The sequence below is a fragment of the Debaryomyces fabryi genome, assembly GCF_001447935.2.
Source record: "Debaryomyces fabryi strain CBS 789 chromosome Unknown contig00017, whole genome shotgun sequence".
In the NCBI taxonomy this organism is placed as follows: Eukaryota; Fungi; Ascomycota; class Pichiomycetes; order Serinales; family Debaryomycetaceae; genus Debaryomyces; species Debaryomyces fabryi.
Genome location: NW_015385443.1, coordinates 63,513 through 90,156, shown reverse-complemented (window position 1 = coordinate 90,156; position 26,644 = coordinate 63,513). Strand labels below are relative to the sequence as shown.

The 26,644-nt window shown below is 37.3% G+C and overlaps 16 protein-coding genes across 16 annotated transcripts; 4 read left to right on the top strand and 12 right to left on the bottom strand.

The window, feature by feature from the left end:
* Positions 1 to 41: 41 nt before the first annotated feature.
* PEX11 (Pex11p) lies at positions 42 to 719 on the bottom strand (the record flags this gene model as incomplete). The annotated part of the gene is made up of 1 exon (XM_015610149.1): positions 42 to 719. The coding sequence occupies one exon, from the start codon at positions 717 to 719 to the stop codon at positions 42 to 44; it is 678 nt and encodes a 225-aa protein (XP_015469056.1).
* Positions 720 to 1,556: 837 nt separating this feature from the next.
* Positions 1,557 to 4,832, top strand: AC631_01318 (uncharacterized protein; the record flags this gene model as incomplete). Its single annotated transcript, XM_015610148.1, has 1 exon — positions 1,557 to 4,832. The coding sequence occupies one exon, from the start codon at positions 1,557 to 1,559 to the stop codon at positions 4,830 to 4,832; it is 3,276 nt and encodes a 1,091-aa protein (XP_015469055.1).
* A 153-nt stretch (positions 4,833 to 4,985) lies between these two features.
* Positions 4,986 to 8,366, top strand: AC631_01317 (uncharacterized protein; the record flags this gene model as incomplete). Its single annotated transcript, XM_015610147.1, has 1 exon — positions 4,986 to 8,366. The coding sequence occupies one exon, from the start codon at positions 4,986 to 4,988 to the stop codon at positions 8,364 to 8,366; it is 3,381 nt and encodes a 1,126-aa protein (XP_015469054.1).
* A 138-nt stretch (positions 8,367 to 8,504) lies between these two features.
* PSF3 (DNA replication protein) lies at positions 8,505 to 9,035 on the bottom strand (the record flags this gene model as incomplete). The annotated part of the gene is made up of 1 exon (XM_015610146.1): positions 8,505 to 9,035. One exon carries the CDS (start codon positions 9,033 to 9,035, stop codon positions 8,505 to 8,507), a length of 531 nt encoding a protein of 176 aa, XP_015469053.1.
* A 193-nt stretch (positions 9,036 to 9,228) lies between these two features.
* Positions 9,229 to 9,981, top strand: AC631_01315 (N-terminal protein methyltransferase; the record flags this gene model as incomplete). The annotated part of the gene is made up of 1 exon (XM_015610145.1): positions 9,229 to 9,981. One exon carries the CDS (start codon positions 9,229 to 9,231, stop codon positions 9,979 to 9,981), a length of 753 nt encoding a protein of 250 aa, XP_015469052.1.
* A 454-nt stretch (positions 9,982 to 10,435) lies between these two features.
* Positions 10,436 to 11,527, bottom strand: AC631_01314 (putative nitronate monooxygenase; the record flags this gene model as incomplete). The annotated part of the gene is made up of 1 exon (XM_015610144.1): positions 10,436 to 11,527. One exon carries the CDS (start codon positions 11,525 to 11,527, stop codon positions 10,436 to 10,438), a length of 1,092 nt encoding a protein of 363 aa, XP_015469051.1.
* An 823-nt stretch (positions 11,528 to 12,350) lies between these two features.
* Positions 12,351 to 12,722, bottom strand: CYB5 (Cyb5p; the record flags this gene model as incomplete). Its single annotated transcript, XM_015610143.1, has 1 exon — positions 12,351 to 12,722. The coding sequence occupies one exon, from the start codon at positions 12,720 to 12,722 to the stop codon at positions 12,351 to 12,353; it is 372 nt and encodes a 123-aa protein (XP_015469050.1).
* Positions 12,723 to 12,945: 223 nt separating this feature from the next.
* Positions 12,946 to 13,719, bottom strand: NOP15 (rRNA-binding ribosome biosynthesis protein; the record flags this gene model as incomplete). The annotated part of the gene is made up of 1 exon (XM_015610142.1): positions 12,946 to 13,719. One exon carries the CDS (start codon positions 13,717 to 13,719, stop codon positions 12,946 to 12,948), a length of 774 nt encoding a protein of 257 aa, XP_015469049.1.
* Positions 13,720 to 14,459: 740 nt separating this feature from the next.
* Positions 14,460 to 14,993, bottom strand: AC631_01311 (nucleotide diphosphatase; the record flags this gene model as incomplete). Its single annotated transcript, XM_015610141.1, has 1 exon — positions 14,460 to 14,993. The coding sequence occupies one exon, from the start codon at positions 14,991 to 14,993 to the stop codon at positions 14,460 to 14,462; it is 534 nt and encodes a 177-aa protein (XP_015469048.1).
* A 276-nt stretch (positions 14,994 to 15,269) lies between these two features.
* On the bottom strand, positions 15,270 to 15,758 carry AC631_01310 (uncharacterized protein; the record flags this gene model as incomplete). The annotated part of the gene is made up of 1 exon (XM_015610140.1): positions 15,270 to 15,758. The coding sequence occupies one exon, from the start codon at positions 15,756 to 15,758 to the stop codon at positions 15,270 to 15,272; it is 489 nt and encodes a 162-aa protein (XP_015469047.1).
* An 80-nt stretch (positions 15,759 to 15,838) lies between these two features.
* Positions 15,839 to 16,735, bottom strand: AC631_01309 (transcription factor TFIIIC subunit; the record flags this gene model as incomplete). The annotated part of the gene is made up of 1 exon (XM_015610139.1): positions 15,839 to 16,735. One exon carries the CDS (start codon positions 16,733 to 16,735, stop codon positions 15,839 to 15,841), a length of 897 nt encoding a protein of 298 aa, XP_015469046.1.
* A 300-nt stretch (positions 16,736 to 17,035) lies between these two features.
* LAT1 (dihydrolipoyllysine-residue acetyltransferase) lies at positions 17,036 to 18,442 on the bottom strand (the record flags this gene model as incomplete). Its single annotated transcript, XM_015610138.1, has 1 exon — positions 17,036 to 18,442. The coding sequence occupies one exon, from the start codon at positions 18,440 to 18,442 to the stop codon at positions 17,036 to 17,038; it is 1,407 nt and encodes a 468-aa protein (XP_015469045.1).
* A 234-nt stretch (positions 18,443 to 18,676) lies between these two features.
* Positions 18,677 to 19,765, bottom strand: RNH35 (ribonuclease H2 catalytic subunit; the record flags this gene model as incomplete). Its single annotated transcript, XM_015610137.1, has 1 exon — positions 18,677 to 19,765. The coding sequence occupies one exon, from the start codon at positions 19,763 to 19,765 to the stop codon at positions 18,677 to 18,679; it is 1,089 nt and encodes a 362-aa protein (XP_015469044.1).
* A 184-nt stretch (positions 19,766 to 19,949) lies between these two features.
* AC631_01306 (flavin adenine dinucleotide transporter) lies at positions 19,950 to 20,918 on the bottom strand (the record flags this gene model as incomplete). Its single annotated transcript, XM_015610136.1, has 1 exon — positions 19,950 to 20,918. One exon carries the CDS (start codon positions 20,916 to 20,918, stop codon positions 19,950 to 19,952), a length of 969 nt encoding a protein of 322 aa, XP_015469043.1.
* A 493-nt stretch (positions 20,919 to 21,411) lies between these two features.
* On the bottom strand, positions 21,412 to 21,597 carry TOM7 (Tom7p; the record flags this gene model as incomplete). Its single annotated transcript, XM_015610135.1, has 1 exon — positions 21,412 to 21,597. One exon carries the CDS (start codon positions 21,595 to 21,597, stop codon positions 21,412 to 21,414), a length of 186 nt encoding a protein of 61 aa, XP_015469042.1.
* Positions 21,598 to 22,597: 1,000 nt separating this feature from the next.
* AC631_01304 (phosphatidylinositol-3-/phosphoinositide 5-phosphatase) lies at positions 22,598 to 26,050 on the top strand (the record flags this gene model as incomplete). The annotated part of the gene is made up of 1 exon (XM_015610134.1): positions 22,598 to 26,050. One exon carries the CDS (start codon positions 22,598 to 22,600, stop codon positions 26,048 to 26,050), a length of 3,453 nt encoding a protein of 1,150 aa, XP_015469041.1.
* Positions 26,051 to 26,644: the final 594 nt, after the last annotated feature.

The following is a 26,644-nucleotide window of genomic DNA, read 5'->3' as shown; positions in this document are numbered from 1 at the left end:
TGATTTCCAACCACTCACGACTCGTATACTCTGTAAATTCATTATTTGGAAGATTTCCATAAGTCATGTAAGCCCATAATCGAGGTAATGGTACCTGCCAAACCAACATCTCCTTCAGTGAAGTGCAAGTAGTTCAAACTGTTCAAACAGATGAACATATCCAAGAAGTCCCAGACTAATTTTCTCTTGGCAGCGTAGATCTTTTGGTTGATCTCTTCGCTTTCTTTTTCTTCTAACTTGGCATTGCTGATCTTCAAGGTTCTCAATGAGTTAATAACACCTGCAATCAAGGCAATTAACCAGAATCTCGAACTCCACGTAGAAATGGTTGGGAATCTCTTTGCTGAGAGAACGTTCATCAACTTCAACCATGTAATTGAATCCACCGAAAGGTATCCTACGTAACCCAAGTTTCTGATGACAGTGGTCTTTTGTAAAACTGGATCCATCAACTTGTTGTCGAAAGTCTGGGCTGCAGCTTGAAGGTGGTTCAAAGGCTTCAAGAATCTCATCCCCTTTCTGATAATTGTGATGTGATGCTTCAAATCCTTAAAAATATTAACTACTTCTGGTGAAAATCCTTGTCTTTGTAAGTAGTATGATAAAAATCTTGACAAATATACCACTAATCTAAAGCATTTTTCTCTCTTTGGAGTACTATCAAGAAATCTAGTTAATTTACCAAATGTTGGATGATAAAGAATTGTATCAGCGACCATCTTTTTTTCTATTTTAATATAATCAATCTATAATTCAATTATTGTCAAATTATATTCAATCAATAGTAATTAATATGAAGTGATTTTCTTTTATTTATAAAGAAGTATCTGGGGTTTTTCGGTTGACTGGAGCTTGTGATATTCGGGATTTGGGGTACTAATTGCCATTCAACCGAGGTTCTTCGCGAATCAAAGATCACTTGAGATCTTGCAAAATGACGAATTATATAGTTACAACATAGGGTCATATAATTCATCGAATTAACTCATCACAGGGAATATGTTACATGGGAGCATTAATCCATGGTCTCTTCTTTTTTTGTATTTTTGGTTTCTTCTGGATCAATCACAGCTAGTTTTGGTTTGCTAGTTTCTACAGAGCGTTTATTCAACAGGCTATCATTAAAGTGCGAGTCGCAACTCGATTCCTTGAAACAGGAGCTTTGATATTCATGTAGATATGAGTCCATTGATCACACACAACTCTATAAGTACTCTTAATTGCAACTGGAAGGTACTTATAGAGCGAAAGGCACCACTTGTATAATATATCTTGAGATAGTAATTTCTTGTTACAAGCTGTAAGAAGCCTTTACAATTCAGTAGATGCATGTAAGGGACATGTATTTACAAGCTGTCAGACCGACATTTACATTCTAAATCGTCTTGACCTAACTAATGCAGTACCAGTGCCTCTTGTAGTACCAGGACAAAGATATCAAGGGAACATTATTTGTCGTACGCGTACCGGATCTCTATTTTTTTTGTTTACAAAACATTTGATTGTTTACATGATCTATATTCTATAACATTTTTACACTATTAACGTCGGCAACCATGAATAAGGAAAATAAGGAAAATATGGGAGAGAGACCGTCTAGAAGTATATTGAAGAATGATACGACGCTACCATTGTTGCCATCCACAAACCGTTTAAACAGAAGAGTATCCTTTCATCCCGAAGTGACGCTTCATAAGATAAATTTTGTCCCAGTACAGGCAGATAAAAGAAGGGAAACCATTGCCATCATTCCGCTGCTGAGAGATAATAGTGATTCTGGCAATTCCTCTATTGAATCTAGGGATGATAGTAATAGCACGTCTGATGATAATACAATGGGGACTGCTCGTGATGATACGGAACAGAACCAAGGAACGTATAACGACGATAATAGTAATAAGGTAGACGAAGATTCGGACGAGGATTTAGCAAACTTTGACGGCAATGATGACGAAGGTGAAGAAGAAACTATGGAATTGACGGGACAATTTGTTCCTAACCCTGAGGCTGCAACAGATAGCACGCGTGATAATGATATGGATAAAGGAAATAATGCTATCATGACACCCAACGATGTTGAAGAGATAGAAACATTAAGCAATAGTAAAGGGAATGATAGCAGCAATTCCCCCACTGTTGACTCCCCTCCGTATTATCAAGATGAGGAAGAAGGAGACATGGAACTTACCAGTAACATTGGGCTTAATTACCAAAACATTATCAAAACGGTTGAAAGTAGTATTAATTCTGAAAAGCTGAATGTTGAACAACCCGAACAAAATATTGAAACCCGTGAAGTTTCAGATGATGGTCCCGAAATAAATAGTGATAATGAGACTGCTACAAGAACCGGTGATCGTGTAGACGAAGAATCAATGGGTATTCCAGAGTCTGCTAATGACCATAAGGATTTAGAATATCGTAGAGAGGTTAATAATAGCGAAGACATGAGAACTGTGAAAGAAAATGAGTATGAATTAGAAGAAACTATGGATATAACCAGATTTTATTCGCACATTAACATCCAGAATAGCACCAACTATCAGGAAAATGACCAGTTAAATCAGGAGATTACCATGGACATGACTAGAATATATCACCAAGAAAACAGGACCGAATTAATAAATGAGCTTCCTGATACTGGCCCAATAATGCAAGACAATGAAAGTCAGAAAGTACAAGAAAATGAATCAATTATGGAATTTACCCAAGAGTTGGGAAAGATAAATATATCCGATTTAGACCAGGTGAATCAATTAGGAAATATTCAATTCCAAGAGGTCGAAAATGAAACCATTCCAAGTAATGAAAGTGAGCAAAATCATAAAAATAGTAGAATAAATAATGAGCTGCAACCGGAGACAGACATAAAAGCAGTCACTTCAGAAGATATTTCTAATGAAGTACAAACTGGTGATTATGAAGATGGTCATTCTGAAGGTAATAAAGAGGAATCATATAAAGAAAACAAAAACTTGGAAGATGATTGTGCAAATCAAGAGATTGAAGCTAAGGAGATTCATTCAGATCATGACGATGAACAATCTGCACAACAAGAAGAGGGAAATATTTCTAATCAATTTGCTACGACTACGAATGTAAATGAAACGATTCAAAATGTAGATAAAGATACTCAGGATTACACATACATGGAGTCAACTCAAATTGAACAAGATGGGAATCGAGAAGAATCTGCTAAGACTGAAACTAATCATGAAGGCGATCAACCATCTCAAAAAATGCAATTGACTCAAGAATATGGTGAAATAAAGCAAGTTCAACTCAAGAGGACATTAGATGATGTTGAGGAATTACCGCATAAGTATCCCAAGATTGATTACAATGATAATATCAACAAGACAATAACTACTACTATCCCCTTAGCTGATATAAGTACGGATTCCATTGAAGCTGATGACGAATTAGACCCAAATTACATACCAGTTTCACTAAACGATTTTTTGAAAGATATAAGCATTAGGTTCTATGATGACTTAGAAATTGGTATTAAATCTGTCGACAGGATAAGTATTTCATTACCAAAAATTAATAATGAAGAAAACTATAAATTTGATGACTTTGTTTCCGCTATGAATAAAATGCCTTTATTAGAACTCTATGAATTCAGTTGCAAGGAACTTACCAAAAATATCAAAGATGGAACTATGCTCTTTGATCAATTCAATCAATTCACAATGGAAAACAATCCTAGATTATTCAAGCAATATTATCTGAGTACTCCAAATGAGAAATTAAGCATGAAATCGCAGTTCCAATTAATCAAAGATTACACAAGACATCAAGCCAAGGAGGTGTGGTATGGCTGGAGAACCCAGCTAATCAAGAATTTGATTATCCAATTAGATGAGAAGCATGATACTCTTGTTCAAGACAAACTGCTCCTATTGAAGAACTTGACACTTATCAATAGAATTCACGAACAACTAAAAATTAGATTTGACAATTTGTCAAATCAATTGAACCAATTATTGCAAATTGAAAGTCATTGTAATGATATAAATTCAAGTGATTTGGTTTCCTTAAGGGATGAATTGACAACTACTTGTAAACAATTCAAGGAAAACCAACAAACCCAGACCAAACAAAATGAAGAATTAAATAAGTTAAACTCAATTATCAGCGATAATAAGGCTTTGATAAATGCGTTCACTGATGAAATAAATGAAGTGGAGAAGTCCTTAAATACCAACAAAAAGTACGAATTGTCAGAAATTGAATTATTAAAATTAAAATTTAACTTTTTACAGTCCTTCACCAACTTAAACTACAAATATATGGAAGGTACGAAACTCGTTTTCCATTTTATGGGTGTGGAAGTTGCAATGGATTTTAAGGATATTCATGATTTAAGCAACATAAGCTATTCTGTCGATCAGAATTCTTCCACTCCATTCAAGAATTCTTTTATAATGACAGACATTGCCCCAAAGTTGTTCGACTCTATTTCTGGATCTACAATAATAGAAAACTTCCAAAATTTCAAAAAGCATTGGTCCGTGTTAAAATCTATTGACGAAGATATATATGCAATCTCCTGGAAATTACCAATAATCTTCATTGAGACACAAGACAACGTAATTGATTTCAAAATACGATATTATTGTGGAAAAGAGAATTTCAAAGTTGAACTTTTCATTTCAATTGACATATCGAACTTGCTTGAATATCCAAACAATTTGAAAATTAAAGGACAGCTCATTAGATCTAATTATAAACTATCCCAGCAGACCATCATTACTAATTTTCTTAATGATTGTGTTCACAATGCTTTGGTTAACAAAGATACACAGATTATAATAGATGGAATATAAACTATATAGTTATCAATATATTTTCGGTTTCGCACGACTCAAGTTGTAATTTTCATTCATTCAGAAAATTAAAATCAACAAGATTCACTGGTAACTAAAAATTGACGCTCAGTTCTCTCTTAATCGAAATAAACAATCAGAATAGGCTCGGACATGGAAGATCCAATAGATGTATCCTTTTATTTAGGAAAACACGCGGCTGAAACGATTGGAAATTTAGATGTTCCCTTGAGTAATGGACAAATTGTTAGTATTAACTTAGTAGAAGAATTACCCGATGATAGTAATGAATTAATCAGTTTCTTAGAAACAGAAAACTGTCCAAGGAAATACTGGATTTCAGTAGCTACAGCATATTCGCAACGAAACAAGTTGAATGAAAGTTTGAATGTTATTAAGACTGCTATGGGATTATCGCAGTTTAACAATGAAGATAAATTGTCATTTCATACATACTTAAGTTGGTTATATTTGAAATTTGTCTCCAGCGGAGTAGATAAGAATGAAAACTTGGTTAAAGCTGGTGAGGAACTTAATCAGGTTTCGAATTTAGATAGCACCAAAGGAGGTGTATCAGTATTGTTGGCAAAAGCTGTGCTATACTTGTACAAGGATCAAATTGAACCTGCTTTGGACATATTCGATAGGTTGTTGAAGATCGATAATAATAACTGTTTTGCTTTATTAGGAAAAGCTCAAATAATCTTGAACAAAACAAAGAATTATGCGAATGCGTTAAAATTATATCAACAAGTTTTAATTTTAAATCCTTTAATGAAGCCAGACCCAAGAATCGGTATTGGTTTATGTTTTTGGTTCCTCAAGGATGAGTCAATGGCTTTAAGTTCATGGAGGAGAGCATTGGAACTTGATCCAAATAACTTGAAGGCCAAAGTTTTATTAAATTTGGCTAACTTCAACATTAACTTCAATAACTCATTGGGTGATGAAGATTTCCAATTAAATTATGAGAAATGCTTAAAGCAATTGGCTGAGAACTATAAAGAGAAGTCTAATGATGCAATCATTTTATTGACTCTAGCGTCCTACTATTATTCAAAGGAAGACTACTCCTTAGTCGAAAAGATTAGTAATAAAGTTATTCACTCAATTTCTGGTGCTTCAGCTTCGACTAAGTTATACAACCCTTCTAAAGTCTCAAAATTCCAATCAAATTTGTTATCGCAAGCTGCTTTTTGGTTGGGAAGGGTTGCCTTTGCAAAATCTGATTTCATGCAATCACAGAAATATTTTCACGAAGCTATTAAGTTGAATGAAAATAACTTGATGGCCAAGCTAGGTTTGGGTCAATCACAAATCAACCGTGGTTCCACAGAAGAGGCAACCATTACCTATGAATCTATTTTAAAAACTAACCCAAAGTGCTTAGAAGTTAATTATTCTTTAGGTGTATTATATTCGAAGCATAAAAGCAAGAGAAAACAGGAACAGGGTATATCTATGTTAGAAAGGTACTTGCGATTAGCCAAGAATATAAGAGGAACTTCTACTACCAAGAATGAAGATGACCTGGAATTTATTAACCAAGAACCAGTTGCCTTGAACGCATTTTTGATATTAAGTAAGTTATATGAAACTAAAGATATGAATCAATCCTTGACCTATCTCAATAAGGCTATTGAATCCAGGAAACAAATTAACCAGGATGCACCATTAGAAGTATATAATAATATTGGTGTTTTTAATTTCATTAAGCATAATTATGAGGCTGCTTCAAATATTTTCCAGGCAACTTCTGAAAAATTGAAGGCTTCTGATGATTTCAAAGATGAAAATGGTGATGTTTTGATGGACTTACGTAATGATTTAGATGTAACGATATCTTTCAATCTTGCTAGATCTAAAGAGTTATCAAATGAATCAGAATCAATTGAGATTTATGAATCTTTACTCAAAGACTGTCCAAATTATTTCTCTGCAAAATTGAGATTATTATTTTTGGATTGTGTCTCAACTAACAAATCTACAAAAGAAGAAATAAAACAAGAAGTAGATAACTTATTGAATTTGAATGCCTCAGATTTGGAAATTCGTTCATTTTACGGTTGGTTTGTAAAGACTTTTGGTAAAAAGGTGGGTTTAAAGCCAGATGCGGATACCAATCACCAAAAGGACACGTTGGTTGAATACGATTCTCATGATTGTTACGCATTATTGTCGTTGGCGAATATTTATTGCATTATGGCGAGAGATATAAAAGGTCTGAGTCAAGATGACAAGAAAAAGAAATACTACATCAGAGCGGTAGAATTATTCACCAAGGTATTGTCGGTTGATCCTCACAACGTGTATGGTGCCCAAGGTTTAGCCATCGTATACATTGAAAATAAGGAATCTAATAAAGGTTTAGACATTTTGAGAAAAATTAGAGATTCATTAAATGATATTTCAGTCTACCTCAATTTGGGACATGTCTTATTAGACTTGAAACAATATTCCAAGGCCATTGAAAATTATGAAATCGCTTTAATGAGATTTGCAAATAATGACTCTAAAATATTATCATTCTTGGGTCGTGCTTGGCTCTCAAGAGGTCTTTCTGAAAAGAATTTAAGTTATTTGAATAATGCATTATCGTACTCTGAAAAGGCATTACAAAATTCTACTGGAGCGAAATCTTCATTAAGATTCAACATTGCTTATATTCAATTCCAAATTGCTGAATTTATTAGTAAGCTTCCTTTGGAACAAAGACTTGTTGATGAAATTAAGGAAGGAATTGATAATTTGAACAGAGCTATTGAGACCTTAAATTCTTTATCTTCAGATGATGAAAAGCATCCACCATATCCAAAATCCGAATTAAAAGCTCGTGCTAATTTGGGTACTAATACATTATTGAATAGATTAAATGCATGTCTTGATGAAACTGTTGCAAGTGTTACTAAATCTGAAATAAGATTAAAGGAAGCAAAGGAATTAAGAGAACAAGAGGCTGCACAGTTATTACAGGAAGAAGAAGATAGAAAAGCAAGGGAAAGACAAGTTGAAGAAGAGAGAGCGAAAGAAAGAGCTAAGTTGCAAGAGCAAGCTCAGCAATGGGCAGAAGAAGCTAGAATGAATGTTGTTGTTGATGATGAAGATGATGACAAATTGTTTAATAAGGAATCTGCTATGGAAGAAAAAAAGAAGAGAAGTAAGAAGTCTTCTACAAAGGGCACCAAAGGAAAAAAGAAAGGAAAGAGGAAGAATGTTGTTAGTGATAGTGAGGAAGATGCACCATCTCCATCAGAAGATGAATCTGAACCTGAAAACGATTCAAAGAGAAAAATTGAAGAAAATGACAATGAAGAAGATGAAATCAAGACATCTAAGAAAAGAAAGGTATCTAGATTGTCGAAGGAAACTATAGATGATAGTGACGATGAATTAGATGATGATTTGTTTAATGAAGATGGTGAAGAACCAAAAGAAAATGATGAATTACCTAACGAAGATGCCGTGAATGAAGATCAGAAAGAAGAATCCTTGACTGATACCCAAAACGAAATTCCCGCTCAAGATGAACAATAAGGAGGATAGTACTTACCTCTGACTGTATAAATGTATTACTACTTTTTGTACCGATTAATGCTATAATTCTATATCAAATATATTAAATCAATTGAAAATAAACATCATACTTTATATTACATAAATCATTACCCAATTTTAATCCTTTAACCATTTTCTCATCAGCTTGTTACTGTCAGCCGTAATTTTGAATAATTTCTTTTCAAATTCATCTAAAGAGAAAATGAAATTGTTATTGATCTGCTTGCTTGCGTTACTTGCATAATTATTAATTTCAAACGACCTTTCCTTCAACATTTGCATGACTACTTCAATCAACTCCGCATCACTAAACATTGATGCCCATTTTTCACATAATTTATAATAATTGGTTAAAATTGAATGCAAATCTATGTTTACTGCATTAGTCTTGATAGCATTTATTACTTTGTAATTTATAAAATCTGGTTGCGACAAGTCAATAAAACTTTGTTGAGAATCTTCCAGTAATTCACATATAGCTAAGATTTCTGCAAGCCACAATGGCAATTCGATCTTTGTATCTTTAGCAATTGCCTTTCCTGGGTTTCCTTCTAAGTAACCCAATCCTGGTACGGTAATATTGAAGCGACATGGAATCTTCTCTCCATCAGCTAGTATATCATCTAAATCAAAATAATTTGAAGTCATTTTAACAGCTCCTAAACCTAAAAAACATGCAACAAACCGTGGTAAGTTCTTTATTTATGTCTTAAAAGCTTACGCGTATAAGTCTTCCATATCGCGACATTTGGTGATGATGTCTTCAAATGTCGCAGGACATATATTAAAAAAGTTTTACCTAGTAGAGGTCAAGTAGCTCTATAGGAACACAACAATAAATATGCCAGTTAAGTCTATTCAGGTTAATGATGACCACAGCATGAATGAGGATCATGTTGCAGATTCACAAATTAATTATAATGCTGCGATCGAATATTGGACAGGCGTGCCAGCTTCAGTTGATGGTGTGTTGGGTGGATTTGGAGAGCAAACAGCTGTTCCTAAGGCCGATATTGTTGGATCTTCTACATTCTTGAGAAAGTTGCAGAGTAGAATGATCTGTCCTGATGGGGTGGAAAAGCTCACTATTGATATGGGTGCTGGTATTGGTAGGATAACAAGAGATTTATTGTGGAAAGTAAGTGACAAATGTGATTTATTGGAACCAGTTAAACCATTTGTTGCACAAATGTACAACGAGTTAGAAAGCGTCAAAAATAGAGGGAAATTAGGAGACATTTACGATATAGGTATGCAAGAATGGGAATGTGATCCACAAAAGGTAGGAAAGTATTGGTTAGTCTGGTGTCAATGGTGTGTTGGTCAATTGCCAGATGAAGAATTGGTCAAGTTCTGGGAAAGGTGTAGAGCTGCATTAATTGGAAATGGTATTGGAACTTTGATAGTTAAGGAAAATATTGCCCCATACGAAGATATTTTCGACGAAACCGATTCTTCGGTTACACGAACTGATGCAAAATTTAGAGAATTGTTCATTAAGGCTGGGTTTAAATTAATTGCTAGCGATGTCCAAAAAGGATTACCAAAAGAATTATACCCAGTTAGAATGTACTGTTTAAAACCAAATAATTAAAAGGATATAGATGTGTACAATAGAAATAAACGGACTTAGCTGTGTATATATGTGATATTTTCAAATAGTGTTTGTTATCGTTAATTATTTAATATACTAACTGTAACGTTTGCAGTATTCGGGGCTTTTTAATTTTTTGAAAATTTTCTGAATTTTGGTCAAAAATGTTTAAAAAACACAATTTAATTAATCCACAAATATGAAACAAAAAGATTCAGGTATACGGCATTTCATTACTTAACACAATGAAGTATAGAGTAAGCTTTCTAATAGAGTTGTTTAGACCATAACTTCTATTTATGTATTAGGCTGAACCTTTTATTTTCAGTCCTGCGTAGCTGCAAAATACCAACTCGGAGAAAGAGAGAGAAAGAAAGATTGTAGTTAATATCAAAACATGTGCATAAAATCGTTATATCTAGAAAATCTAATGTACTTCGAAGAGAAAACTATTTTAGGTACTACTAAAGCCAGCTTGTTTAAGTTCGTCAACTAGATTTGACAATACTTGTTCTGTATTAAAATCTGGATTAATCTGATGATAATTTTGACCGGCCAAATAAAAACCATAACGCACGTCTTTGAGTAATCCCGCCATAGTTTTGTAGCCATAATAAGCATAACCATATGAAGGCTGATCATCGAGATTTAAATTACTACAGTCTTCAATTAGATCTTGGATGAAGGGTGTTCGTAAGCATCTAGCAGGCTTTCCAGAAACCAATCTTGTCATTATCGTAGGGATATCATTAGATCCCGACACTACATTCTTAATAAAGTCGTTTGAGTTAGATTCTGGTGTAGATAAGAAGATAGTACCAAGTTGAACACCCGAGGCACCATTGGCCAAGTAGTTTTCAATGGTCTTGCCATCCATTATTCCACCAGCTGGAATAATAAAAGGCTTCCAGGTAGAATTATCTACTAGCCTCTTTATTTGGGTAAATAACGAAAAGGTGGACAAATTTTCGTCTAATCTTTCAGTAACCAAAAAGTTTCCTCTATGGCCACCGGCCTCATACCCCTGGCTAACCAAACCATCAACCTTTAAATCAATCAATTTTTCGGCCTCTTTTACTGAGGTTACAGACACAAATACCATAATTCCATTTTCCTGTAAAAATTTAATGGCATTTTCGGAAGGGAACCCAAAATGGAAGCTTACAACTTTTGGCTTGAATTCTACCAATTTCTCTAGCAATTTTGAAAATAATTCAGGATGACTACTCTCAACTTCTGCCAATGAAATATTAGATTTCTGTAAGGTTGGGATATCTTGAGTAATGCTTGGTCTTGCTTTACCAACAAGCTTATGCCAATTTGCAGTTTGGTCATTAGTAGGTGTCTTTTGTTCCTTATGATCATGACAGAAAAAGTTAAGGTTAACGACATTGGTTTTAGCTAAAGACTTAAATTCATTCAATTGCTTGACTATCGAGTCAATTCCACTTTGCTGTCTAGCATCAACTGATGCGAGAGGTATCGATCCTAATCCTCCATTTGAACTAATGACAGAAGCCAATTTCACAGTACTGATACCTGCCATTGGGGATTGAATTATTGGATACTCCAACCCCAATCTCTTTATAAAAAGTGAACTCTGTTGATACTTTGACATATTCTTAAAGGAATAAAGAACAATACTTTAGAAATAATTACGTCTCAAATTGGTTCTCATATGCGACCTTAATAATGAATTGAAATTTTATGATTCATAAAGCACACTACTGTCTACATGCGGTAAGGCCCATCCTATATTGATGACGCACATTGCTTATTGTTGTTAAGCTTTAGTTGGATCAATTCGAATTCAATACCTGGAGAATGGGCCAATATAAGTGATCAACTAAAAATACCCTGGTATCCCAAGTTTCTACAGATGGTTGCAACTCAGTATTGCTTAGATTATCCGTTGTAAATTTTATGCCTAAAAGTAGTTCTTACTGAATTTACAATTAACGGGTATATGGAAGAATAGTTGTAGACACTTTCTTAACTCTAATCGGCATAACGGCACAACGTTACATCGACGGAAAAACAGTAGAACGGCTCATTTCTAAAGATTTACTTCTTTCGAAACTTATCTAGCTTATCACCGTCCCAATACCCAAAATGTGCATAGCTCGGATAATGCTAGTGTTCTGTAGGATCCAACATAAAAAAAACATACGCGATCATATGATAATAATGGGCCAACAAGCTGGACTGAACCAAATTGCATCCGACGTGGCATTCAAGAGAAATCAATATCATTCTACACCATAGACCCATTCGTGGTCTCTCCAATGGTCCTTGGACCACACCTAGTGCCCTCTCGTAGCATCTTTCGCATATGAATTACGTAGTATTTACTAAATACACCTCAATCCCTATTTGATATAAAAATAAACACCAACAGCGAGTAACAACACAAAAATAGCAATCATTGGCATCGAAGAACCGGTGCTTTCAGACTGACTGACAGCACTAACTGGTGACTTGATGGTGCCACCTTGTACTTTACCAATCAATAACCCCTTCAAAATTTCACGGGCATCGTCTGAGTGTCCAATGTCTTCGAAAGCTTCAGTAGCATCTGTACCAGCGACATCAACGACAACTTCTTCACCACCTGGATGTTCATCTATGTATTTGGTGATATCGTAGACCCCTCCATCGTAGATAACCCAGAGGTCGTCCACGGTGTTGTGTTGCGAAACTTCATCTAAAGTATATGCTTTCAAATTTTCTTCTTCAGACATTTTACGTATCCTGTTCTTTCTGATCTCTATAACAAATCGTTGACGATTTACGTTTGATATACGTTGGTTTCTTGTTGGAGAATACCATGTGAAGAGATCAGCCCAATAAAAATAATCATGAACGTAAGCGACAGAAAAGAAAATCACGTGACGTATAAACGAAGTATACGGACCCAAAACTACTATTATGTGTACGGTAAAAGTTATGTATTAATGGATAAAACTATATATTTGACAAGTCGAAGTCGATGCCCTTGTCCGATAACTGTTTCTGCTTGAGGGCTCTCTTCTTCGACCATTTTTGCGACAATTTGTCCCATTTTTCCTTTGATCTTGCGGCATCGTTCTTGTTCTGACCGATCTTCTTCCATGGGATCACCTTGTATTTCATGTTGGCACCTTGGAACAAGTCCTCGTGGATGTTAGGGTCTTCGACCAAGTGGACCTTTAACAAGTGGCCGAACAAAAGATAATTGTTCATGGTTTCGGCAGCGACCTTGGCCACGTTATGGTGAGCGAATTCGATGAACCCGTAGTGCTTCGACTTACCGGTTTTTTTGTTTCTCGACAACCTCAAACGGGTGATGTCTCCAAACTGTGTGAAATACTTCTTCATCTCGGCCTCGTAGAACCCGTGTGGAATACGTCCGATGTATATGACACCCCTTTTGCTTTTGGCTGGGTTGGAGGCTGCACTAGCGGCCTTCTTTTTGGTTACCGTATGTCCGGAAGCCTGTATGTGTTTTTCTGTGGGAGTGGTCTTTTTAGTGGCATGCTGTTTAGTTTCTTTGTCGTCTAAGTCTTCGTCCTCTTCATCACTGTCACTGGAAAATCCTTCCAATCCTTCACTTTCCTCATCGCTCTCATCGCTGTTTTCGGCACTTTCTTCTTCGCCCGACAACTCTTCTTCACTAGATTCGGGCAATTGTAAGTCCTTTTCGATATCTTTGACCTTTTTGTCAGCGTTCTGCTTCTTATTATTACTAACTTTACCCATATTATGCCTTCTATCTCTGTTCTCTCTTTATCTAACTACAAAATTAATTTTTATTTAGGTCTCATCGCCTGAAAAATAAATCATTACACAAAATTGCTAATCTTGGACATAAATATATATGCAGGACAATCCATAATCCCATATTCTATTCTAGCTTCAGTTCTTATTCTACTATTTGGTAATAGGCCTATATCGGTATTGGAATTGATTATTTACTGGATGGTCGTTATAAGCAAGAAGCTGTGGGTTTTGTTTTAAAAAAAGAGTTGATTTTGACCAAGAAAAATAATTTATTGTAGTATGTATGCAAAATAGTTGCAACATAAATGACATATGTAGTGTTTGACATGCAACCGATAATTATAGTAAATAAAGTTGGAATAGTTCAAAATATTGCTTTGTTCAGTCATGGCAACAGCTATAATATTTCTGAAAACTTTAATGACTTGCAAAGATGTTGGTACAGGGTTATAGTACAGAAAGAAAAAACACACAATATATTTAGACCACTAGCAATTAGAGAGACAATAAGACATTTCCCTAAATCAAATCAGTATTTGTGGTATATGATAATATTAAAGGGGCAAAAGTAGTATATCTCTTAGAAACGTTTGACTCATGAAGCTTATCACAAGTTTGTAGTATTTGATTTAGGCGTATTTGGGATTACAAATTTAAGGTAACTGATTTCAGGAATATTAGAAACCGATGCAGGGGAAGGAGAATAATTACCTTGAAAGTTAGTGATCTGGTTGTAAAATGTCAGACAATAGCCGGAATGTAGTTCCAGCAGGCAAGCCAACTATGTTAAAGTAGTCTCCGTCAATAGACTTAAATAATAAGCATCCTAGTTCCTGGTACTTGAAACCACCTGCTACGTGTAAACCCTCTTCGCTATCAACGTAGTATTTCAAGAATTCGTCCGATAATTCATCGTTGAACCTAAGTTTGGTAATCTCGATAGCTGATTTTATAATCGACTCTTTTGTGACTGAATCATATTTTATGATATTCACTGACGTTATAACTTCCAAATCAGGATGCTGGTGATACTTATGGAACATTTCAAGCTGTCTTTCCTTAGTCTGGGGTTTTTCAAATACTTCCTGGTTGCAGGTTACAATGGTATCAGACGATAAGATAATCGAGCTAGGTCCGTTTTGCGAGATCAATTGCTTCACTACCGCTTGCCCTTTTCCTAATGACGTATTAGAGACATATTCCTGACAAGTGTGTTCTTCCTTCAGTAAATTCTCTTCAAAGTTGGATGGCATTATCTCTATATCTTTAATTTGAAGATTTTTTTCGAGAATTTCCAACCTTCGTGGAGATGTGGATGCCAATACAAACTGGAATTGTTTCAACCTTTCATATAATGGGTGACTAAAAGACATAATGCTTATGCAGTTTGCTTTCGTTGCTAAAAAGGTTCTTTTGAATTACCATAAAATTCGACCTTTTCCTGTCGCAGTATGTCGATTTGTCGTATTTGAATACATAGTAAGATATATATACAATCAACTAATTTAAATCTATTAAATTAAACTAAATTACACTTCTACTTCGGTTTCTTTTTTCTTTGCAGCTTTAATAGCTTTTAACAAGAAAGAAGTTTGTTCATCTTTAACCTTGACGTCGCCGTCATCATCAGCCATATCCGTATCTTTCTTTTCTTTTTCATTCTTGGACGTAATCTTTATGTTTTCATCGCATTTTAAATGTTCTCTTACACTTCCAATTAATTCACCATAGTCATCAAAAACCAATTCGGTCCCCACTAATTTTGACCAGTTCGTTTGATAGATATTACCGTCTATTACTGATATGTTATTAATGGAATCGTTATCAGTACTGACATTACTATTGGATAATTTAATTAATGGGTTTTTGTTGTTCAAGTCGGTGATTTGAAGGTGTGACGAAGATTTGATATAGTTTTGTTTTGCGTTGGATGTTATATTTTCCTTCGAATCCTGTTTCGACTGGGATGCTGATTGGTTAACATCTTCAAATTGAGAAAGATTAGAATTACCAATCATTGGTACATCTATTGTTACATAAAAATTCTTGCTATGAGTTAGTAATGGGAATCTCTATTGTATTATACTCTAAAAACATTCTATGAACGTACCTCGTATTCTTCATTGGCCAAGGGTTCGGATCCAGACGCAATTTCTGTTACTGGAGTGGGCTCTCTGTCAAATTGTTCTTTGGCGTTGTTGGCTTGTGCTTTTCTTTTTGCTTCCTCTTGTCTTGCTTTGATATCTTCATCGGAACCAGCTTCAAATGCTGAGTGGAAGTTCCAGTTCATTTCTTCGCCGTCTAATAAAAATTCACAATTCCCGTTCATTTTGATAGACCAATCCTTAGTATCACGCTCGTACTTATCTAAAGAACACGCACCAGCTCTCAATACTGTGTTATCGTTATCGATTGTTTCATACACGTTGTTGAACTTAAGCAACGACATACCGAGAGCAATCTTAGTAGCAGCATGTGTGACAATCAATATAGTGGTGATCTCTGGATACTTTTCTTCAAAAACAGGTATGAACGCTTTCCAAAATTGCACACTTCTGGCAAAAATATCATCTTCAGATTCCCCGTCTAAAGAAGGAATTATCCCGACAGTTGAGTCCCTATCCCACTCATTTGAATCCTTTAAACAAGGAAAGAATGGTTTCAACACGTCGTAATTAGCTGGTTCAGGAACAATGCCACGGTTTTTCTTATACCATTCACCAACGCCACGCTCTAATACCAAAGGCACCGAAAGCATTTCACAAATAGGTTCACTAGTTTGCACACATCTGTAGAATGGAGACGATAATATAAACTGGGGTTGTTCGTTAACAGGTAACGAGTTAAGGTATCCTGCTAATTGTTTGGCTTGGTCAATTCCGTGTGGTGCCAATGGCGGATCACTGTCGATACCAGTAGGATTTGGCGGATGTGGAGGAGGTAACCAGTTGGCTCTGTACCCATGTCTGGCAATATATATGGTTTTCAATGTCATTTGTTCTTTATGTTTTCTGCTTGACAGAGGATAACAAGGATAACAATAAAACGTGTTTACTTTCTGTCAAAAATTGTTGATTGTTGATGCTCACTCTAGGCAAATAAACGGTTAAATATAAAGTATGGCGATTCTATGATATAGACTTTACTAGTAAATTACGACATGAGCAGCGAGCTACACGAAATAAGACATATATTCTATTCTATTCGTTGATTTATTTTGTATTATGTTATAGATTATGATGTATTAAGATTTTTCAATCAATGTAGCTCGGTAGAAAAGCTAATCTTTTTTAAATTAGACTAACATTTCTAAAGGATTTTCGATAATAGTCTTTAATGCTTTAATCCATTCACCACCAAGGGCACCATCGACAGTTCTGTGGTCGAAAGTACCAGTGATAGTCATAACATCATCAAAGACAAAACCTTGTTCGTTAACGTTAGATGGAACAGCCTTCTTGTCGACAGTACCGATAGCAACGATGGCTGATTGAGGAGGGTTAATAATAGAGGTGAAGCTGTTAACGGCATGGTTCATACCTAAGTTAGAGATGGTGATGGTACCACCTTGGTATTCTTCAGGAGCTAACTTACCGGCCTTGGCCTTCTTACCTAATTCCTTGATTTCGTTGGAGATAGCAGCTAAGCCCTTGGTGTGGGCGTTCTTGACAATTGGAGTGATTAAACCAGTTGGGGTGGCAACAGCGACGGAAACATCGACGTTAGAGTAGGTTCTAATGATACCTTGGTCACCTAACCAAGCAGAGTTGGCTTCTGGGACTCTCAAGTTAGCTAACGCAATAGCCTTGATCAACAAGTCGTTAATCGATAACTTGTATCTACCTTCAGCAGCAGCATTCAATGATTGACGTAACTTCAATAACTTAGAAACAGAGATTTGCGATTGAACGATGTATGAAGGAGATTCTTGCGAGGATTGGGTTAATCTGGTAGCAATGGTCTTTCTCATGTTTGAGATTGGAACATCTTCGTAAGCAGCAGCAGCGGCACCGGTGGCCGATGGAGCAGCAGCAGCAGCAGGAGCCTTGTAGTTCTCAACGTCCTTGGCTACAATTCTACCGTTTGGTCCTGTACCCTTGATGTTCTTCAAAGCGATACCCTTGTCCAAAGCGATGGTCTTGGCTAATGGAGAAGCGAAAATTCTGCCAGCAACTGGCTTAGATGGAGCTGGTGTACTTTCAGACTTCGATTTCTTGTCACTGGCTTCAGACTTCGATTCCTCTGGCTTCGATTCCTTTTCCGGTTCTGGGGCCTTGGCCTCAGCACCGGCATCACCAGCATCTTCGGCGGTGAAAGATTCAAATGCTTGAACGTCTTCGGCTTCTTCAACGTAAACAGCAATTGGCTTACCCACTGGAATGTCCTTGGATCCGTCTCCTAACAAAATCTTAGCCAAGTACCCGTCTTCTTGAAATTCAAAGTCCATGGAGGCCTTATCGGTTTCGATTTCAGCAATTGCTTCTCCCGCGTGCAATTCATCACCAACGCTCTTACTCCAGCTACCAATGTTACCTTGTGTCATGGTTGGTGATAATGCTGGCATATTGATCACCGTATGAGGTGGAAATTTACCCGATGAATATAATCTTGCTAATTGCAAATACCCTGCACTGTATTGTTTAGTACAAGCGACGGCACGAAAGGCCATGGTAGATCTTGACGCAGCGATTAAAGCACTCATTCTTGTTTCTGTTTACCAATATATAACTGTTATATGTCTAACAAACTATATTGATTGTTGGGTTTACTATGTTAGTTAGTTTATAATACTCATCGATCGCATGGTTGTCTTCCGCCCACAGTTTTGTGTCACTTTTGTTCGGATTTTAAGGTCCGGCGAATTTTGCAATTATAACTACTGTAGCATTAATGGATGAATACTATACAATGTACTATACAGAGGAGGGACAAATGACTAGAGCAGAACGTTTGTAGAGCCGTAGAACAGCGAGTCGATTGTGAGCGAAGGGCCTGACGAATTGGGCCCACAATTGGTGCCAGAGTTGGTGGCCGGGGTGTCGGAAACCAGGAAGAAGTCTCCTACGTCGTGGTAACCAGAGTCCTCCTTGATGCATTGGGCCTCGTAGACGACAGGAGTAGCATTATGTTTCTCTAAGCTGTCTTTGGCAGTTTGCCACGAGAAACGAACTAGGCCGAAGCACCAACCAAACACCCGGTCGACGTTGGCGTGGAGCCATTTGCTAGTGTTGGGGTCGGAAGGATAGCCCGAGCCTAAAACATGGTGGTGCAAAAGAGGCAAATGGGTATTGTAGTAGTGTAGGTTAATATCACGGGTAACTTTAGCCACGACGGACGCGGTACTGACGATAGGATAGATGCTATCGGCCTTTTTGGCGACGGTGATAGCGACGGTTGGGAAGATCTTCAGCAATTTGGCCTGATACGTAGTTGGGGGACCGACTGTATCGACAAACACCTTAGTAACGTTGACACCCTTTGCTATCACCTGTTTGATCAATTCAATGGTGGTATCATGTGCCTGTTCGTTCAAATTGTACGACCCTTTGCCCAACACTGTCTGGAGCATACCACTCGAGATGTCTTTCGCCGTCATGGTAGTGGTGGCCCATCCAACATGTCCGTGCAATTCATGGGCTTCGTTTTCAATCATCTGGAACAACTGGCGTCTTTTGTCGTCTTTAAGTGTCTTGGAATCGGCAAACCCGTATTTCGTTTGCAAGTCCTTCAGGTACGATTCGAGCGAATATGCAATTCCATACACCATGGGGCCCAACACAGGTCCTCTACCGGCCTCATCAACCCCAAGCACCACAGGAGCAGTCATATCTGCCTCTATTTCTCGTGGAATACGCGAGTGGTATGTTGAAGAATCGAAGTTCAACGGGTTGTCTATGCTAGTTATCGACGGTGGGACCCAGGCATCATTGCCAGGACCATTTTCCGGTTGAAGCTTTCTTTTTTTAGCAGTAACCTGTTCAACTTCTTCGGAATCTGATAGTGGTTCCCGTTTACTCTCTGTCATCTCCGTGTTACCTGGTATTACAAGAAGAAGATCATCAACACCATATATATGAAATGTTTATCATAACGCGTATGGCAATTCACGTGAAAACATCGAAATCATAGATGCTTATTGCTTTATAGCTATTATTTATGGTCTATGGTACATATATACGGGTCTAAATAGGAATATATATAGGGTTGCATTATAAGTGGGATATTATATCCTTTGCAGTCTCGTATGATACGAAAGTGATGCAAGTGGCGGGCACAACCCGAAGCATATTGGTACCAACACCCTTGTAGAACCCACGCCAATAGCCCTCATTATGCCATATTTCCTTACATACAGTTATTATGGACTTGTATTCGGTGATGGAGTTTTGAAGCCTTGATTTGATTACCTGACTCGGGTACATTATTATCGTACTCACGATCTTGGAAGCAGCAGATGCCCCAAGATACTCACCCGTGGACAATCTATCCGTATTGGAAGGCTTTTTTGAGAGTTGGTGCTGCTTGAAATGATCGTAGAAGGTGAATTGTAAACTTGCCTGAAATACCTGAAATAATCCGGGGATGGCTCCTTTCCAAAATCCGAGAACTCCTTCCTTTTGTAGCATTCGCTTCACCCCATCAGTCACGGACCTGTATGCTCCCGCATCGTTCTTGGTGGTCCCCAATATTCTTGTCTTCAACACCCAGATTGGGCTGGTCAATAATCCAGTTGCCACACCTGCAGCTGTGGACGATGTAAAATAGTTGGCAGTGGGGTTTTGGAAGTTAATTAACCGTTTAAACTCAGCATACAATGTAAAGTACAATGACCAGGCAGCAATGTTTCCTCCAATATTGGGCCCTATGCCCCTATAATACTGTAATATGGTATGGGGAAACTTATATCGACCGAGAATGACACTTTTTATTCCAGACGAATGATGTATTTGTTTATATTGATTGAAGTCGGCAGTGGCCGAATTATTTATTTTGGATATGACATTTATCAATGACTTGAATCGTTGGGTGCTGTTTTCCAGTGATAGCTGCAATCTTACTTTTATCAAATCCAAAGGGTGCATCACGATAGTAGTCGAAAACCCTGCTGCTAACCCTGATATTATCTCAACCTGTCTTCTGCTAAACATGACATCATGATTAGTATGTTCTATAGCCATTATTTGTGGCTGGTACTGTTATTTCTATATTTATATTTATATGGTTTCTATTAGTCTGTTGCTAAGCTCATCTTGATCTGAAAAATGCGCAGACTCAAACATCAAGAATCGGGACCATTATTCAGATGCCAGTGCAACCCCCTTCAAATGTTCAATATACTCCGTGTAAGGACCTCAGTACAACAACATCACTCGCGCTAGTTCTAAAGCTTCTCGATAACTTCTCTACAAAGAACTATAAAATAGAATAACTTTCATTTCATGAACAAACTATATACATAATCAGCCATACACAAACAAGGGGTCCTCGCCATTAGAAAATGTACGCACAGAACCTCTAATGCACAAGCAATCACAATAACCATCCTACGACCCATGATACACCTAATGGTCCATGCATTAATTGCCGTGGCTCCACCCGTGCTCATTCATACCAGCACAGCTTCTTGTCCGCTTGCGTCAGCTCGTGCTAGCACCCGCTAGACTCATCCCCTTAAGCAGATGGGAAAGGACTCAACAAGTTGAATAATGATGGTCTGTTTGGGGTGGCTGACCATCCCAAGTATAAAACAAATGGGATGAATCCGTAGTGAGCAATAGTCTTGGAGTATTCTAAAACCTTGGTAATTCTTTCCTTTGATTCGTCCGATAAGGTAATTTGGTAGTTTGGAGATGCCATTTTACGTCAATTAATACTTTATTGTTATATTTCTTCACAAATGAACAATATAAATGCTGTACACTGTAGGCTTCGTTGAACTTTTTCATGAAAATTAGTACCTCGATTATGTAATCGGGCCATAAATACAATTTCCACTATTTTCTGTCACAAGGCATTGGGAATAGAGTCTACCCTATCAGAATACATTATGGAGAAGTATTATTGGGGAGAGGATTTCTACAACTTTATGCCGAGAAAAATGGACTTATGGTGGACCAAAATGATCTTATTTTGGATCCATTGGACTTATTGTGGACTTGAATGATGACCAATTACCAGATAATAAATCCAACCACCACTACGAATGAAGTATATCCAATAAACTTTCTATTTATTATAAAAGGAATACCCCGTCCCAAATATACAATATATTCGTATAGTATGTTGTTTCTGTGGTTTGATACTATTTTCATGTTCGGTATAGGTTGCACTGAGCCGCAAAAAGACCATACACCCACCAAAAATCACAAACAACAAATCCCCTCCAATAATGCCAATTGCCAGACTCATTTTGAGTGTACGAATAATCTAGATCAATTGTAAGATACTTCTTTAAGAAAATGAATTATATACGCTTCTCTATAGCCTGTTTTAGCTGTTTCGACGTAAAATGGGTATGTTCCATGGGGTCTCGCGACGTTTTCGTACGATTGTGCTATGCTTACGACACACCAAGATGAACAAATTTGTAAGCCTTTTTGTCTTGAATATGTCAAAAAGAAACCTCTGCGTACTTCATTGATACTCCTAGACTCATAATAAGCCATATTCTTCACTCTAGCAGCAACTAATAGGGGCAAAAGAGAGTAGAATAGCTAACCTGTAACTCGCTTGGATCGAATCATTTTACAGGTTAGACACGAAACTCCAGTCCTTTCAATTTATCAATCAGTTACGTCTAGTAACTTTTGGAAGTATCTTATTGAATATCTCATACGGAACCGCAAATTAATGCATAATGAGGGTGGTTTATAAAGAAAACCCTCGTACAATTTGTATTCGCTCGGATACACATTCGCTATGCTTTCAGGAATTACATAGCAGTAAATCCAAACACTTGCCTAGGGAATCGGCCGTGGCAGTTGAATTGTTACCCAACGATCAAATTACCCAAGAGAACGGATTTCGAACTTTGTTGAAAAAAGAGGTATTTGGATGTTTGGGGCTTATTAGCATTGATAAGAAGGCATTTTTGGCGGTAATTACGGGAGCAATCACCGACGTTGCCCATCCAGTGGAATATGAGTCGGTGGATAAGATTTATTCGGTGGATTTTCTTTCATTATCGAGTGATGAATGGGATTTTGTGAGTCTTGACTCAACGGGACTTCCAATGGCAGCAACTGCAGACGAATTTGAGGCGGAAAATAATTATATTAGAGAGGCCCATCCTTGCCATGAAATGCAGAAGCTTTTATCGAACGGGTCGTTTTATTACTCCAATGATTTTGATTTGACGTCTCTAATCCAGAATAGAGGTATCCAGAACGCCAGACTACACCACGAAAAGAAAGGTGTGAGAAAAATCAACCTCGAACACTATCTGGAGAAATATATGTGGAATTCATTTATGATGTGCGAGATATTCGAGTTTAGATCCAAGTTAGATTCGTACGTGCAAGCCATCTTGGATGACAATAGGTTTTTAACTACAGTTATTAGAGGGTTTGCTAAAACGGTCAATTTGAACTCGTCGGGCGAAAGTATGACTATTATATCCAAGCAATCGTGGAAAAGGGCTGGTACAAGATTCAATGCCCGTGGTATAGATGATAATGGTAACGTGGCCAATTTCGTTGAAACTGAGTTTATTTTCAATCAGCCTACTCATGAGCAAATTTCTGCGTTTACTCAGATCAGAGGGTCTGTACCGACATTTTGGGAGCAGGATCTGACTTTAATTAACCCAAAGATTACTCTCACAAGATCGCTTGAGGCTACGCAACCAATTTTTAATAAACATTTTACTGAAATATGTCAAAAGTACGGAGTGTGTCATATTATTAATTTGTTATCTAAGACTAAACCTGCAGAGGTTCAAGTCCTGCGTCGTTACAAACAATTATATAGCGGATCTGATCACAGAGATGAAATGGCATTCAGTGAGTTTGATTTCCATCATGAAACGAAGCAACTGAGTGGTGGTTTTGCAGGTGCAACGAAAATCTTACCCATGCTTTACGATTCTATGGAAAATTTTGGATGGTTTGTTTACGATACAGCCCAAGGTGAAACCGTAACCAGGCAAGATGGTGTTTTCCGTACTAATTGTTTAGACTGTTTGGATCGTACCAATTTGATTCAACAAGTGATTTGTCAAAGCATTTTGGAACATACTTTACAGAATCAGCGCGGAACTCGTGAGGGTAATCTCCAAGAACGATACGCCGTTGATGATCTTGTTAATAAGCACAATACTTTATGGGCTGATCACGGTGATGCTATATCACAAATTTATACGGGAACAAATGCTTTAAAATCCTCATTTTCGAGATCAGGTAAGATGAATTTTGCAGGTGCTCTTTCTGACGTAACCAAATCTGTCTCTAGAATGTACCAGAATACTTTTATGGACTCTAAAAAGCAATCTACTATGGATTTGTTATTAGGTTATGATGCGCAAAACTCATCACCCGTGAGAATATATGATCCAATCAACGAATTTGTTCAGGAGAAGTTGCATGCAGAAGCCAGCTCATTTACAACCTGGAATGACATAAATATTTTCGTTGGTACTTTCAATGTCAATGCTGCAGCACCGCATAGTAAGCTTGATCTAAGCAGCTTTCTCTTCCCGCCAGAAAATACTGGAATGGAACTTCCAGATGTCTATGCGATTGGTTTACAAGAAGTTATAGAATTGAATGCGGGATCTATTTTAAGTTCTGACTCGTCCAAGCCATCATTATGGGCGAAATTGTTGGAGACACAGTTAAATTCTCAGGCGGAACCATACTTGTTATTGAGAGCTGAATCCATTGCATCGATGTCGCTCTTTTTGTTTGTTAAAAAGAGTCAAGTTCATAAAGTAACACAGGTAGCTGGATCATCCAAGAAGACTGGATTGGGTGGTATTGCTGCCAACAAGGGTGCTTGTGGTGTTAGATTCGAGTTCGGTCTGACTTCATTTGTATTGATAACGTCTCATTTGGCTGCAGGTACAACAGCCTTAGTTGAAAGATATAATGACTATATGACCATTATGTCTGGTTTAACATTTACAAGAAATTTTACTATCAAAGACCATGACCATATTATTTGGTTTGGAGACTTGAATTATCGTGTGTCATTACCTAATGAACAATGCCGGTACTTTATTGAAAATGGAGCATTTGATGAATTAACTGCGATGGATCAATTAAATCACGAAATGACTAAGAAAGGGGCTTTCTACGGATTCAAAGAAGGTGCTGTTAAGTTCTATCCTACATACAAGTTTGACAAGGGGACTTCGAACTATGACTCGTCTGAGAAGCAAAGAATACCATCGTGGACGGACAGAGTCTTGTACATGTCATCCAAGGGTACCGATCCATTAAAACAATTAAATTATAACTCATGTATGGATATACTTGCAAGTGACCACAAACCGGTGTATTCGACACTCAAAAGTAGAGTCAAATTTGTGGACGAAGAAATGAAAATTAAGCTTTCAAAACATTTATACGATACTTACAAAAAAGAGCATGGAGATATAGGTGAAGTATCATTATTGGAATTGTCAGATAGCATGACTCTGTCTTCAAAACCTTCGTCGTTGAATTCTGATTCTAGCTTTTCCGTAGATACTTTATCTGAAATGAACCTTCTTGATGATGCTGATGTAAATGTACCAAAATTGCCAGCTCGCCCTATCGGCCGTAGTAATACTTTGCCAAAAAGAATTCCACCACCACCAATGAGCAGAAAACAAGTCTCGCTGGAACAATCAAAATCAACTTCAAGTGGGTTTCCAAGAAAACTACCACCGGTTCCATATGATCAAGAAGCACTCGTTCCTAGTCCTTCCAAATCCATATCGAATCCATTGCTGCGTACCCCATCTGCATCTGCATCTACGCCCCCACCGCCGCCTCCATCAAGGAAAACGGCTAATCCCGTCAAACCGCCAATTGGATTCTCCACGACTCCTCTTATCTCGAGCAGATCCAACTCTGCCACGCCATCTAGGGGCTCTCCCGTATCTTCACCAGCTACAACAGGAAATGTGGATCTAGAACACCCAAAGCTCAATCCGATTGTTCCTATCAAACCAGCGTCGTTGGCCTCGTCTAAGACTAAGCCGTCATCGCTGGAAGCTACATCTGCATCGGATGTTCCAAACTCAACGCCCGCTTCGTCGGCAAGAAGTGCCTCGTCCGACGGTAATGGCAAGACAATGTCGGAATGGAAACCATTAATGCCTAGCTAGGCTGCATATAGAACTTTAGCACTATGTATATATGTATATATAATCTGTTTTCTATTCGTTAATACTCTAATTTTCGTATTTTATCGGCTAATCGCTTCGTAACGTTTCTTTCCTCATTTCACGTGTGATCGAAGCATCAAGTAAACTTTCTTCGGATTTATGCTACAAGACTTTCAAATGTAACATGGTTTGTTTTAGTGTTACTTATGTAACTTTCAGAAATAGTACGGCATTTTGCTCCTGATAGTGAGATGGTTTCTTTTATTAGTATTAGCATATCAAGAGTTCAGGTCCAAAGAGCGAAAGAGATTAAACCCCACATTTTCTGAGATTGGCCCGCCTCTCAATTCACGGATCAAATCTACATTAGATACATCTGAGGCATTTCTTGCCCTCATTTGACTATCGAGGGGTGAAAATAACCAATAATGGACTACTATAGATATTCAATTATCGATCAATGTATAACTATGTCTTCATACCGTAGTATAATTCGATACACTAGCTGTATTACTTTAAAATTAACACCGCATTCGCGATTTGAGTGAGTCACTGATGACTGATAACTTCAATTTAACACCACAATTAATCTCT